At 40.3% G+C, this 15,875-nt stretch overlaps 1 protein-coding gene across 1 annotated transcript; it reads right to left on the bottom strand.

The window, feature by feature from the left end:
- Positions 1-1,375: 1,375 nt before the first annotated feature.
- On the bottom strand, positions 1,376-14,643 carry fbxo28 (F-box protein 28). The gene is made up of 5 exons (XM_041947511.1): positions 14,464-14,643; positions 12,623-12,732; positions 12,061-12,199; positions 10,677-10,872; positions 1,376-6,044 (listed from the first exon to the last, which is right to left on the bottom strand). The coding sequence occupies exons 1-5, from the start codon at positions 14,641-14,643 to the stop codon at positions 5,533-5,535; spliced, it is 1,137 nt and encodes a 378-aa protein (XP_041803445.1). The 3' UTR covers positions 1,376-5,532.
- Between the last annotated feature and the right edge of the window lie 1,232 nt (positions 14,644-15,875).

The following is a 15,875-nucleotide window of genomic DNA, read 5'->3' as shown; positions in this document are numbered from 1 at the left end:
CTGCAGAGCTGGTGAGTCTTCATGGGCAGATGAGCGTCCGATGTGATCAGGAGATGAGGAGGAGGTGTGACCTGCTGGAACACATCTACACACAGACAGGGAGAGAGAGAAAGGGGAGGCGACTGCAGATCCTAATGACACTAAATATCAGTGTACTGAGCATTAGGGATGTAGCGATTTACCAAATCTCACAATAGTAATATGGCTTGATGTCGGTGTGGGACTGTGATACTATCTGCCTTACATGGATGTATTGTTTTTGTATGAACAGCAGAGGGCACAATCATAGTCGTCAAGAAGAAAGACTTCCGCCGTCCTTTGTGTGCAACTCAAGCACTGCTAAAAATAACTGAATGAGAAAATTATGGATGAATGTGGCGATAACAATAAAGACATTGAGGATGCTTCATCGACTTTTAGAGCTGCTGTGTAACAGCATTTCAGTTTTCCCGTTCAGGAACTGACAATGGCAAAAAGGAAACTGACAAATTTTTTTTACACAGATATTTGTTGCTATATACCTAGTGTATATTTTTGTACTATTTTGCAGTTTTTCAGATCCTGTCTTGGAAGAGTATTTAATTTGCTGCATAACTCAAACACATAGTGAGGGCAAATAAATAGTGTTGGCAAGCAAATACACAGGGTTAGACAACTTTATAATTAACAACTACTAATGCCACTGTTGCCAGTGTTGGCTGTCACTATATGTTTGTTATAATCTTACAACTTTACTTGCAGTTTCTGCTGCTACATTTTTCCTCGCCACTGTCACAAAGTGCTTGCTCATGAGGGAATTGTTTGGTCTCTGTAGACAGAGACTGTACCTGCTCTATATGTAAAGTGTCCGGAGACAACTTTGTGATTTGGCGCTATATAAATTGAATTGAATTATGAATTTGTGTTTATTCTGCTATGTATTTGATCAGCTTAATGGAAACTTAATGAGGGTTGCTGAAGTGCAATTCAAATCTGTCAGTAACAGAACTACAGTGTTGTGAATTTCCTGGAGGGAGTGACAGATATGATTTACGCAATTCCCATTTTAATACAAGAGTGCAATTGTTGATGTGTTAAAATAAAATAATGCAAGTGTAAATTGACAGTATGGGAAAGAATGAAAAATGTAAAAAAAATACCTGACAAATAAAGATGCAACAGCTGATGTCAGCAGCAGCAGTAATTGTTATTTTTATGTGAATGATAATTTGAACATTCTGATTCTTTGGTTTATGCCCAAATACCTGCAAAATGAATGACATTCAAATAAGCCTCAGTCTTATTTAGCCAGCTGTTAATGTTAACAGGTTACCACACTAAAATGTATGTGAAAAACTAAATCATTGAGCGCCCCTTAATATCTAAAAATTACAAATTAACTCACAAACTGATTGAAGATGCAGAACGTTACCTGTAAAAATACACCTTGTAATGGGTGTAAGCATGGAGATATGTGGGTAACTTAGGTTGAGCTTTAATAGGTTTGATTTTGTACATTTGTAACAGTAATGTAAGCAACAAAACCGTCCAGTTGGCCCCAACTTGGCCAAATCAAATGATAGTTTTCTTGGTATACATACATGAAATAATTCACAATCTACACTTTAAAGTACACGAAGATTACAGTAAATTTTCTAAACTGAGACGCAGTCTCAAATTAAGCCACTAGATTATATCTTCTGTGTGCTGTTATAATACACGCTAGTGTTCATCAAGACGTGAACTGCATTTCCAAAGTTTCTTTACCAAAAGTTCATGCCACAAGTGGTTCAGGTCAACCAAACAGAAAAGCTTCAAACAAAGAAAACAAAAGTGCTGCCACAATATGGGCTCACAGTTAGCCTCACAAGGCAGGAGATGAGTTTGTACAGGAGGGGGGAAGAGTACCATTGCACAGAGGAGTTGAGATGCTTTTTAAACAACAGTTGTGGAAACTAATCTTACTCTGAGCTTTTTTTGTTGAGCACAAACTTGTAACATTTACAGCACCCTTCTACTGCCACTGCAAACCAGTCACAAATTCAGGTAGTTCCCTTACAACAAAAACAAAAAAAAAAATGTGACACCAAATTTTCTTACTTCCCTCTGATGTATCTATCCATGCAGTTAGGCAAAATTGTATTCACTTCCCTTGTTTTGGGGTTGAGGCAGAAGTCTCAGAGACATATCCCTAAACAGAAAAAAACAAAAACTTACATGGCACTAGAGATGAGGTGACACATTTGCAATTTGTTTGAATGGACCCACTTCGGACATCATTACACATACAGTATACATTTTTAAAAATGTATTATTTTTTTTCTATTTTCATTGAAGAACCTTACAAGTGTTTTTCTCCATTTCTTCCCATTTGTTACAATTATTTCCTGGGTCAACACAGACTGTCTGAGTTCAGCAGATATGTATTGTAGCAATCTGACACATAATCATGTGAACACTTTACATGATGATTGGGTGTCACAGTCTCTAGAAACTCCAAAACCTGAGTGTCAAAGTTCCTGTTCATCCTTTTAAATAGATCAAACTCTGTCCACTGGGGGTTACGAGATGCAACTGAATGCTCTGACAGCAGCTAGTCAGTGAACCTTGATTTAGGATTATTTTGTGAGCTTTCAACCACATCTCAAGGTCTTCATCATTGGAAATAGTAGTTTGGTTTAATGCTGTCACACTCAAAAACAGTGGCTGATTATGGCAATTCCTTATTACCAGGTTGCCCCAATAAGTTGCTAAAGACTCTGCAGCTGATTCAGAGCACTGCAGCACATGTTGTGCCAAAAAGTAGGAAAAGAGATCATATTTCACCAATGTAATCTAGAATAGAATTTAAAATTCTCCTCTGGGGACCAGCCCTTCACTTTGCTGCGGTAGGCTTCGACTGCCGGTGACGTCACATGATACACTGAGCTCTCTCCTCTCCTAACTCTCCAACTGTACACATTCATGTTAAGTGGCTTCTTTGTCAGAGTCCTTGTGCTTTTTAGTCTTGCAGGTTTCCATGGACCATTTTTGCACCTACTGCTGTGGCACTGCTTGACTGCTACTGTTATTTGATTAGTCACATTTCTGCTATTATTATCCTATTCATATTATTCATTGACATATTGCTATAATTATACCTGCCATCATAATTATTGTCATTGTTATGCATATCACTCTGTTCGAGGTTTATACCTGTTAAAAGGAAGTTTTTCCTTGCCCTCCCCGCCAAGTGTTTTTTGCTAATGGGGGAATTGGAACTGTACTCTACTGGCTTTCTGTACCTTAAAGAGTTTGGTCTAGACCTGCTCTATGTGGAGAGTGTCATGAGACAACTTTTGTTATGACTTGGCACAATGCAAATAAATTTAATTGGTTTTGGCCAGGATTTGTTGGTATAAAATGAAGCATGATTGAGCAACGGCATGGTGAATTTCTACGATAAACTGATTTTGGCAGAGGACAAATTTGAAAAGGAAGAGCTGACATGTTCTTTTCATGGTTTGAAAATCAAGGCAAATCACTAGCAAGTTTCTGCAGTGAAATGAATGGAAATCAAGACTGTCCAGAATGTAGCACTCTATGTAATGTTCAACTGTACTGGGCTGTACGTTATTGTAGTAAATATGATGTCTTGTTTGAATGGAATTAAAAAGACGGAGATTACGCACTACTCAATTTTAAGGGTTACCTAAAGCAGTTCCAATACAGGCAAGTGCTACAACTTAAATTTTACACCTATAACTAGTAGGTGTTAAGTCCTCCAAAAAATAGCAATTGGCATGGTGCATTGTTTTGAAAGGTGGGATAACTTGGAGGATGACGAGGGGTGAACTATACCGGCAAATTGCCTCAGCAACAAATTCTCTGTAATAGCCAACCACCTGAACTGCATTTAGGATGAGGAGGAGCAAATTATACCAGCTGTTTTGTGTTGGCAACATGTCCTCTGTGACAGCACACACACTACTCCTGTAACAGTCAACAAACTAATCAACAACAAATCAACATAGCTGTACACTATGTTTATAGGGCTAGCAAAGCTGGTAACTTGACTAAATGTGACATTAGATAGTCCTAGTGTTGCCAAACAAATGTATAGTTAGATAACTTTACAATTACAACCACAGTTTGCCAAGAAGGCTATTCTTATTTGTTTGTTATGACACTGCATTACATTACATTTATTTTCCCAATAATAGCGTACTGTTATATGTTGTTGTCAACGGTTTTACCACTCACTGTCACTGTTGTTATTTTGCACTTGCTGTGGATTAAGGTTGTATAGTTATCACCAAGTCACAATGCTTTGTCCTAGTTTACGTGTCTTTTTGTTGTTGTTTGGCGAAACATTAACATTGGCTTTTTAGTCATTAGCCTCTTCAATATTGCGTAGCAAAGTGATAGACAACTAATGGGCACTAGAGACAGCATGTCATTAAACTCTGCATCAAGAATAGTGCTTTTCACACCTCAGTGACCACAGGAAGAGAAAATGTAACTTTCTGCAACAATTATTTGGTGACCTTAGATTTAATGCCAGAGTAGTTGAGATTAACTGTATGCCTCCATGGCGCAACCATGCAAATGTCGACAACTTGTTTAGTGTGGCGTTTGCGCCCTACAATAAGAGAGAATTAAACATATTGCTGGTTCAATGTGCCACAGGCACTTTCAGGTACACCTGTCTGCTTTAGCTGTAAACCTTTTAAAGAAGCCATGGGTACAATTATCACTGCTACATTTCAGAGGAAAGTGATATGCATCAGTGGTTTCTGAAGCATGGTGAAAAGGTAAGTCCCCTTACAAATAACATCTGTCTCCATGTTGCACCCTCTGCCAAGCAGGGAAGGAGGAGGAAACAGATGACATTTGACTAATGGTGCTTGAAGACGGTCTTATTACTTTTTAAGATCTCATCCTTAGATTCTATTCCCATTCAAGGACTGATAAGTTTGAACTGAACTGAGCAGCAATTTTGGATAGACCAACCAGGCCACTGGGGAGACGATTTGTATTGCACTTAGCCGAAGTTACAAAGAAGAAACTGTGAATTAAATGAATGCTTTCGGATTACCACTGTTTCTGAAAACAAAAAAAAAAGTCTTGGTAGATTTTATTTTGGAAAAAGAAACTGCATTAACCACAGAAGGTGACTTCTGTTAACCAAATTCACCGACCATCTGATTTTCTGATTTGTCAAACCAAATTTTTTTGCAAACGTTTGAGGCTCTTAGAAAATCATCTACATTAAAAAGCCGTACAGTCATTTTAATTTAACCTTCAAAAGTCTACTGGCCAACCACCAGCGTTTATTCTGATTTAGTTAAGTGGCTTTGTAGGGATAAGTCTGATGAAATTCTATATTTTTCTTCTCATTATCAAGTCCCATGTACAGAACAGGGAGAGAACACTCGTAAAGCAAAACATACAGGGATACTCCTGACTCATCTCAGACAGTACAGGCGATGAGTGACGGAATAGGGGATAAGGTGTGACCAGTCAGACCAGAAATCAAAAACAAAACTCCAACTAACTGACATATTGAGTCTCTTATTTCTTGCTGCGCAGCCGTTTGGATTGTCGTGGAAGGTCTGAGCTCTTTCTGGTACGTTTGAGTGATGACACCCCCTCGCCCTCTGGCTCTCTGGCTAGAGATGCTGCAGCCATGCTGCCACTTGCCAACACAGTACCAGACGTACTGGCAACAGTGGAAGACACAGCAGCACTACTGGATGTGGAGGGGACAGCTGTGCTGGACCTGGGTTCTCCGATAGCAGCGGCACTACTGTCCATCAGTTCGCGGAGCTTGTGTTCTAGCTCGGCAAGGCGGGCGTTCTGCTCAGCAATCACCTGGGTCTGTTCAAGCAGCTTCTGCTCCTGGTCCTGGAGCTGCTTCTGCTGCTCCAGCTGCTTGACACGAATTTCCTGCATCTCCCTCCGCAGTACTGTCATGGATGCCCCATTGACTTTCACCTGCTGCTGCACCTTGGTCATCTCAGAGCGTGACGGTGTATTCTTAGCCAGCAGGGACATGGTGGTCAGAGAGGTAGATGGACCTGCCACTGAGGGAACAAGACAGAGGGTCAGGGGTCTTCAGGGCAATAATGCATTATGTTCTTTAGATAGATGATAGATAGATAGATAGATACTTTATTAATCTCCAAAGAGAAATTTACATCCAAAGAGAATTTACAAGAGTGCAAGGATCACATGGAGCTGCTAGAGAGGCTGCCACTCGCGTCGGCGCAGGAAGTGTCAAGTGTTTATAGTGATTAAGAAAGAGCTAATATGTTACTAATATGCATGCTAGTCAGCAGCTAGTTTATGGTGAATGTGTGTTCCTTAATATAAAAAGTTAACAAATCCATTTGTTATACATGAGTGCTGTGAGAATAAAAATGTAATAATTTTACTTGCCCAACAGTGGGAACTATGTAAAACCTTACACCAGGCTGTCAAATCTAAATCTAAGTATCTAAGTTTCATTTTAAATGCCTGCCTTTATTGAGGGAAATACAGTGTCTAGCAATTTTGTCATAGATATTATGAAACAACTCTTAATGACCACATTATTAATTAATTTAAAAGTTTACTGATCAAGGTTTGTTTTTTAAAAAGTTCATCCCCAAAACCTAATGCCTAATGAAACAATGAGGGTAATGTATTATAGTCACCCTATTTTCACTTATTAATGTTGTATAACCTCATATTAATGATATTTTTTCTTACCAGGTTGGTGCAAAACAAAAAAAAAGGGAAACTTGTGTGATCCACTGTATGGATTCCCTGTTTTCTTGGATCCATGTCTTTCTTTCTTTCTTTAGATAGAGCCAAGATCGGTGCTATTTTTTTGCTTATTCGTCGTGTTTGAGCTGTCACTCAGATACAATTGAGCTGGAGAGGTTTTCTGAACTTCTTGTTGGCTCTGTATGGGATATGCAGGAGACACAGACAGGGAAAGCGAGACGGAGTGCTTGTTTAGCTGAGACGGGGGGGGGGATTTCGTATAGTGCACCCATCTTTACATCTGGCCAATTTCTGCTCTCTGACAAATAAAATGGATTACCTGCTGCTTCTAAAAAGAACAAACACGGACTTGGTCTGCTCCCCTCTGCTTTATTGAAGCCTGGCTCAGTGACCACACACCAGATGCCACACCAGAGTTACATCTGTCCAGATTTCACCTTTTCCGAGTGGACCGCGTAGTAGAGCCTTCAGGTAAAACCAGGGAAGGTCTGTTTCTACATTAACAAAGGTTGGTGTAAATATGTCACATAGTTGAAGTAGTCATGCAGTCCTCACTGAAAGACCTTGTTTATAAACTGTGAACCCTTTTATTCATTCTGGTAGTTCTTGTTTTTTCTGGTCGGTGTTCACACTCAGCATTAGTGAGGCTTTATAACATCTGGTTGACCAGATGACTAACATGAAGCAGAAACATCCAGACTCTCTGCTCATGGTTCTTGGGGACTTCAACAGAGCAAATTTCATGCGAAGCCGACCAAATTACAGACAGCACTTTAAGTGTTTCATAAGGGACAGTAATACACCACACCACGGCTACACAATGTTTAAGGACACGCATCGCTCTGTCCTTCGTGCAGCCTTGGGGCTCTCTGATCACTCTTTGGTCCATCTTCGTCCAACCCACAGGCAGAAATGCTAAGCATGTCGGCAAGAGTGTGAAAAGGCTGTGACCGCAGTGCTTGGAGCAACAGATCTGGGTAAATTCACTGACACTTTGATGACTGTGACTTCTGCACATACAACAACAATAAAACATGCCTCTCCTGACATAGGAGATTAAAAGTAGAAAAGTTGTGCAACACCAAAAAGCCAGAGGACATGCTTTATCAGTGTGGGGAAAACTGCAGGACAAAACGCAGCTGAGAACCATCAACTGGTAGATGATGTATTTCACTACAAGTTTGATAGACCCACATCAACACCCATCACCCACCCTGGCTCAGACATTCATTCATCTGTTCACCACTCTACTCCTCCCCACTGACCGCAACCAGCACTCATAATCTGTAAACAGGATGTGTGTGTCAACTCTTCAAGAGACAGAAGATCAGAGAGGCATCAGGCCAAGATGGCATATACCGTCTGAACTTTTGTGCTGACCAGCTGAAACCCATCTCACCTGTCAGTGGATAACAAACTTCCTGACAGACAGGGAGCAGCAGGTTAGGTTGGGGAAACACATCCAGTACCCGGATCATCAGCAATGAAGCCCCCCAAGGGTGTGTGCTCCCTGCCAATCTTTTCCCTATACGCCCACGACTGCACCTCAGGAGGCCCGTCTGTAACAAACTACTGAAGTTTGCAAAAGACACAAAAGTCATCTGTCTCATCCAAGATGGTGAGTCTGCATGCAAGTGGGAGGTTGGTTGTCTGGCGCAGTCAGATCAACCTAGAGCTAAACACAAAAAGCTCAAAACTGTAGAGATGACAGTGGACTTCAGGTGAAGCCCCTCAACACTGCCTATCACCAGTCCCAAAAACATTGTTTCACTTGTGGAAACCTTCAAGTTTCTATCTCCAAGGACCTAAGGTGGACTTCAAAGATAGCCTCAATCATCACAGCAGCGCAACACAGGCTGTACTGTGTCAGCTCAGGAAGTTCAACCTGCCTTAACAGCTTCTGATCCAGTTCTAAACAAGAATAATCCAGTCTCCTCTGTGTATATCCATCATAAAATCATTGGTGCCAACCTGCCCTCCATTCAGGACTTGCAGACCTCCAGGACCGGTTTTGTGTCTCCACCCTACAGCAGTCACAAAACCAGTTTCTATTGTCCAGTAATTCCGTTTTCTTCTCAGGAAATGTGTTCAAGTCTAACAAATTTAAGTCTCTCCTCTAATAATGTTTGTGAAAATAATTCCTAATTCTTCCCATTTGTCTAGACACTGAAGTCTTCAGTTTATCAAATGACAAACATTTCTTAACATGCACCCATTGTAAATTGTCTTTGTTAGACAAAATTCAAGACAATGAAAAAGTAATGTCATAGCCACAAGCCATCTGAAAGATGTCTCTGTTAATGCCAAAAATAGAATATTAGTAACCTCCACCTAATAAGCCAGACACCATTCTGATTGGGGACTGATTTGGCAATCAAATGTTTCAGCAGACTCCTTTCCCTGAATACATGGCTGACAGCAGCATGCCTCACCCATAGGAAAACCTTCATTCACAATTTCAATATCTTTTGGAACTGTACATACTGCTTTAAGCCTGATAGGATACATCCAAACATCACTGATTGTAGGCTGCTTTGCACCAACCTGTGTCATGCTCTTGGCTTGCCATACCAAAACAAAAATGCACAGACAAGCATAAAGGACAAACACACAGGCAGACATTGTGTCTCCATCCTCACCTGACCCTCTGCCTCACATTATTCAAAGCATTCAGTGGATGTCTCTGTCCCAGTCACGGATCCAACACCCCTCTTCCCCCTCTTCATCACAAGGACAAAACATTGCCCCTGTTCACCTCCAACCACAATCCCATCAAGGAGTTAGTTAAAGTTGCCACACTGAGGCAAATTAAATTAGTTACCTATTTAACAATAACTACAGGAATCATTTCCCAGGTGTTTATCAGAAATGAGACGGACCCCACGCTGCTTCCTTAAACATACCCGTGGTCTAAACAGCTGGTGACACGGTCAAACACATTGTAGCAGCCACAGACCATTTGGTACCTGTCTCAGTGATCTTTTGTAGACATTCAGTCACAGCATGTCTCCTGTTCTGTCACAGAATCCCTATAGCTGAAATTAGGTCTTATTAATGTATATCATTAGCTAACAACTCCTTTAGAATTACATATTTCCTGACCATCATTGTTTTTTTTAAAGCCAACCTAATCTTAAAAAAGACTAAAGGAGAGTTTTTGGTTCAAGCAAGATTCTGGAGGTCTTTGTTGTTGGTGTTTGTTTTGTGCGGTCTGTCACAAATTACAAATGATATCAGCCGATGTCAGCCGATGAAAACACACAGCAATATAATCCCTTCAGGAGTTTGCACACCATTAATGAACATCCACTAAAGGTGTTTGTTTTTGCCACTGAGACTTTTATAATAAGTGTCTGACAACATTGTGGAAAGGAACCCTAGAGATATAGAATCTTTGCTAAAAACTAAGGTCTGAGGTTTAACCACAAACAGCTGTTTCATTGCTCTCACCAATGCCACTCCATTCACAGAAACTCTAATGTAAGGTACACTAAAAATAAATATTAAAATGTCAGGCGACCTCCAGTAAATGCATTGCTGCATTAATAACTCACTTAACACCACCTACTAGTATCAGGAAGTGAGGCCTGGGTAACATACTTTATTAAATGTAATCAGAATTTCCAATATTTCATGTACGTTATGAGTGTACAAGTTTGAATTTTTAAAGATTTTTGCCATAAATGCCTATTTCTTTTGTGAAATGTGAAAATAAGCATCTAGTACTGAATAGTTAATATCTCTCTAAACACCCTTCTGACATCTTATAAAAAAGCATTCAACCATCATTGTTCAAAAATGTTCTCCTACAATACTTTAAACCATCGAACCACAATAGCTACAACTTTCTTATCGAGCGCAGATGTACGAGGTGTAAGAGGTGCTTTGGGTGATTTTTTTCTTTCGAAACCTAAATTCAAGAGCCAAGACAAACATGTGTCCATTACCTGGTGCAGAGCCAATGAGGCGGCCAGACAGGTCAGCCCCTGGAAGCTTCTTCTTAAGAATGGGGACAATCTTCTCATCAAAATACTCCATAGCCATGGAGGAGATATCCCGCAACTCCTGCAGAACCTCATGAGCGCGCTGAGGAGCTCGAGTAGAGTTTACGTAGCGCAGCACACGATAAATCTCATCTATCACCTGACAACACATAACAGCACATGATCAGAACATGACAAGTAAGATAGGAAACCAGAAAATACCCAACGGACATGATTTAACAAGACTGAAACACAAACAGGTTTTGCACCTGTGGTAATGTCAATGGGCCATCTGTTGGCCAGGTCTGAGAACTGCAGCCAGTAAGTCTAGCTTTTTGTAAAAAATGCAAGGGTAGCTGAAAAGCTGGGGTCTTTGTACTAAAAACACTGTATTCTCCTCTACTTTAAAGTTAACGCATGCAGAATTTAAAATGTTAACTTTGGGGCCATGTTAAGTTAGCACAGAATGAGTGCACATAACAGGGAAACAACATGTATATCAGAAGTGTTGATATGAAAGGGCCTCAATGCTGACTGAAAATTTTAAAGAGTGGAGTTATGTTGAGCCAGTTGAACCTCTTATCTAGGTCTTTTAGTCCATCTGTGAAATAATGCCCCCTCATGTCACTTTGATTCACAAACCCTTATGCAGGACAACATAACTGTGTTTGACTCAAAGATGGACATGGGCTTCTACAGTAACTGACAGATTTCTAGGGCGAGCTGAAAAAAAATTCTTACTAACTTTCATGTGCAACTGTTGCAGCAATAAGAGAACCTCAACTTCAATTTTAGACTGACATTTGTAATACATCAAATGACTAAAATCCCACTCAACAGTATGTTGTTCAGTTCACTCCATTTCTCAAGACAGGGATGGTGCACTTAAAAAATATACTACAATATAGTATGTCAGTAGGCCTATCAACCGCTTCCTTTATCTGCAGAATTGAATGTGTTTGGCAAAGACTAGTAGATTATCACAGAACCATGGTGAACATGAAGCAAATCTTAATGGTGAGAGGATCAAAATGGAAACTTTAATTTTGCTATCGAAGAAGTTTCAAAGAAATTCAGATCCTCCCACCAGAAAAATATCAATCAAAGGATTTGTTGGTTATATCTGATCTTCTTCGTAATAACTTCGCTCCATAGACTCTTGTATCTTCTTGACAGAATTATTATTGTCCTATACGCAGGGCCAAAATTTAGACATCACGTCATGAACTGTTACTAATGTGAACTTGTTGTTGTACTGAAAAGAAACCTTTTAATTAAGCATTTTAAATGTTCTGTCTGTAAGACTATTGATGGTGATGTTTTATGGACCAAAGGTCCCCTACTTAACCTTTCCAGGGATGAAGCAGCAGAGGTTGGAGTCGACATATTTCATGAAGGTCATGTTGAGCAGAGAGAGGCGCGTCTCCACGGCAGCAAGGATGTCAGCATGACGGGCCAGTGAATGGTTTCTCCTCTCTGACTCTCGCCTAGAGGCAATTCATGATAAACATACCAGTGAAGACAGGTTCCTGGTTTTCAACTGAGAACTTTTGTTAAAATTAAGTTTGCCATCATTTAAAACTGTGCATTACAACTTCACTGAATTTTGAAAAACTTGAGCTTTGACACAGTGCAGTAGGATGAGGATGTCCATGGTCATCCAATAAAAAGAGGGTCAGAAAACATGCTTTCTGAGGTTTAGTTGGGCATAAAACATTTTTTGATACATTGTGATTCTCGTTCTCTTCAATGACATCAGTTTACTTTTGAAAAATCTTCCAATGGTCCCCTACAATACTGTCACTGGCCATGGGAGGCCCAAAAACCCACAGTTGATGAGTAGCAAGAGAAACCTCAACAGCAGAAAACATATTTTCTTCCCACAGATCTTATGCTGGTGTGATACTGACCTGGGCAGCTGGGCTTTAACTTGCCTCTGGCACAGACTGTGGTAACGCTCCACCTTCAGAAAGCCCTGATTCAGGACACGCTGACAGATCATGTCCATGCGCTTACACACCTGAGGAAGAAGAAATAACAGTTGATCTTTTTCATGACAATGTATGTACATAAGCTGTGTTATATTTCTGTTTCCAATAACAGAGAACCTCCTGTGCAGCTAATTAAGTTTAGCATATTTTCAAGGCCACTTCAGCTGGAAGACATTAGCCTACAGGGCTCTCACTCCAGTAGTTTGGATAAAGGACAGTACCTCTAGTCTCTAATATCATCGCCTTTACAGTCGACACACTCACATTTATGATTACACTTGGAGGTGGCTGTTTTGACAAATTTTTTCCAACCCCTACTGCAAAATTACTCCCTACAATGTACAGTGACCTTTTTACAAGGTGCATGTGCATTCCTTTACCCATTCACTTACCATGCCTGTTTGGATCAAATAACAGATACAAATAATTATTAGTACTGGCTAAAGTCTACTTTAGTGTACACCAGGGCAAATATTTTAGTATCTGCATAACTTTAACTTGCATTAACAAATGCTCTGACAGTGCATCCGGAAAGTATGCAGTTTTTTATGTTACAGCCTTATTCCAAAATGAAATAAATTCATTTTTTCCCCTCAAAAGTCTACACCCAATACCCCATTACAACAATGTGAAAAAAGCATTTTTTAAATGTTAGCAATTTTTTTACAAACAAAAATTTAAGATATCACATGTACATAAGTATTCACAGCCCTTACTAAATACTTTGTTGATGCACCTTTGGCAGCAATTACAGCCTCAATCAAGTCTTTTGGAATTTGATGCCACAAGCTTGGCACACCTATCTTTGGGCAGTTTCGCCCATTCCTCTTAGGAGCACCTCTCAAGCTCCATCAGGTTGGACGGGAGACGTCGGTGCACAGCCATTTTCAGATCTCTCCAGTGATGTTCAATCGGATTCAAGTCTGGGCTCTGGCTGGGCCACTCAAGGACAGTCACAGAGTTGTCCTAGAGCCACTCCTTTGATATCTTGGCTGTGTGCTCAGGGTCATTGTCCTGGTTGATTGGTAACAGGTCTGGGGGCCAAACAGGTCAGGGGGCCCGTTAGCAAAATTCTCTGTCTGGAATGACTTAAAGGGCATTTGGGGATCTGTGGCACAGGGGGCACATTTGCTCTAAATCTGCTAATGCAAAACAAGGACCTCATGAAAGTCACAGAGTGGGGCTGACAAGTTTGCATTACACAATACTATAAGAAAGACAATTGCTGCAACAAAGTCCACGTGACCTTGCATGATGTCTTGTAAAAATCCCAATACTATGCATGTCATTGGCAGATTTAAGTTAAGTGACTATTGGGTGAGCTGCAGGGCAAAGCCCATTATGTAAATTGAATGATTTCCAGTTAACCTCACCAAATCACACACAAGGGAAAGGCAATATCTGAAGGGCAGGAATATCTACACGGGAATATAACACAAACGGAGTCGAATATGAAACAGCTCGGTTCATCCTTCATCCTTCTCATTCATCTATTGGGGTTTGTGGTCCTATGTAACGTTATTCAGTCACTGCTTTGCTAGGTTGACCAGCTAATTAGATAGCAGCAGAATAAGTACTACGGGCCATGGCTGCGAGTACACGGCTGCACAGATATTAGACCGGTATATATCACCGGTTTTAAATTCTATTCATAACGGTTTCTACGAAGATTTCACAAAGCTAGTATCCAAATATAAGCAATGCATTTGGCTAGCATTAGTTTTGTTCTCTTTCTGGTTGTCTTGTTTTGTTCTCCTTACCAAGCGCAGAAGGCTGATTTCATCGTAAGACAGAAAATTGAGAATAGTCTCAATGGCCACGATGGGTAGTCCTAATAGTGGGTTGTTCTGGTCCGGTGGAGGGGTTGACTGTCTCAGTGACACCGCGTCCGAGTCCAACGACCCAACACATCCATCAACTCTCTCTACGACGGCCGCCATCTTGCTCTGCTAAGGAGGAGGCGGAAGTGACGACTCGGACAGAAGCTAGCGTGCCATTTGACATAAAAATGTTTATAGAACAAGAAAGGGAAACAATTCAAGAGACTAAATACGAGCACAAAATATCAACTTGTGAAGGAGTAAAATATTACAAATGGATAGGAGAAAGGGAAAACAAAACTAAAATAATGGGAGCAAAAATATATGAGTTTATTTTACAAACGTATATGAACAGGATATGTATGATGAGGCAAACAGATTTGATCATTTTCTATTGTTGAACACTCACTGTGCACATGTGCTATCTCTCCTGATGTCGAATATCACGAGAATCTCACTTGTACTGTATTGTACTGTACTGCTATATCAACAAAAAAAGACGTTTTTTTTATAAGACACTGTTAAATCAGCAGGAAACAGGTCTTGTGTTGAAACTGTTGTTGATTCTTTCAAGGAGAAAATTGATTAGCTGTTAAAAGAATTCTGTTGTTCAACCAAAGGGAGTTTGATTATTGATAGCCATCAGTGTCAGCAGGGGTCTGTGACCTTGATGAAGGCAGGTGCAGTCAGAAAAAAAAAACAGTTCTTGTGCTCCCCACTCGGAAGGGAATCATTCCAGAGTGCTGGAGGAGTACAGGTTCTGGAGGGATGGCAGATTGCAGAAAATACATCATGTGCTGGGCTTTCTTAGTAAGGGAACTGGTATTCAGCCCCCATTTGAGGTCCTGTGTAATGATTCAAGCATAAGGACTCCACAGGTTACGAAGTGAACCATGGAAAACTGAGTTGAGTTGAGATACCACAGCTATGGCTTCTGATGAATAATTTCTCACTCATATTGTGTCCTGTGCATCTATAGTATATGTTCCCGCTAAAAGTACCAGTGCAACTTCAACAGAGTTAGTCTGGGTTTTCCTTTTTCTTAATTGCAAGTTAAATAGATTCGCTGTCATTTCTGTGCATGTATGTGTGCAGAGTCTAGGAAGTGATTGTTGCATTTACAAGATGGTTTATGAGATTCTTATCATCAAGCTTCAATTGTTTAGTTTTGCTAAATGTTCTTTTACTTGACATGTTTGCCTGTTACCAAGTATTAAAGAAATCTTTGTGAACACTGGATCTGCATTATTTGTGCTTGTCACACCCTAAGTGGGATATTTAATCTCACCAGCATAACCCCTTTATAATCTATTAAACTATTATTTTCTATTTTGTTCCTTGTTCCAAAAAGT

Source organism: Chelmon rostratus, chromosome 11, assembly GCF_017976325.1.
Source record: "Chelmon rostratus isolate fCheRos1 chromosome 11, fCheRos1.pri, whole genome shotgun sequence".
In the NCBI taxonomy this organism is placed as follows: Eukaryota; Metazoa; Chordata; class Actinopteri; order Chaetodontiformes; family Chaetodontidae; genus Chelmon; species Chelmon rostratus.
The sequence above is the reverse complement of the archived record's forward strand: the minus strand, read 5'-3'. Positions and strand labels throughout refer to the sequence as shown.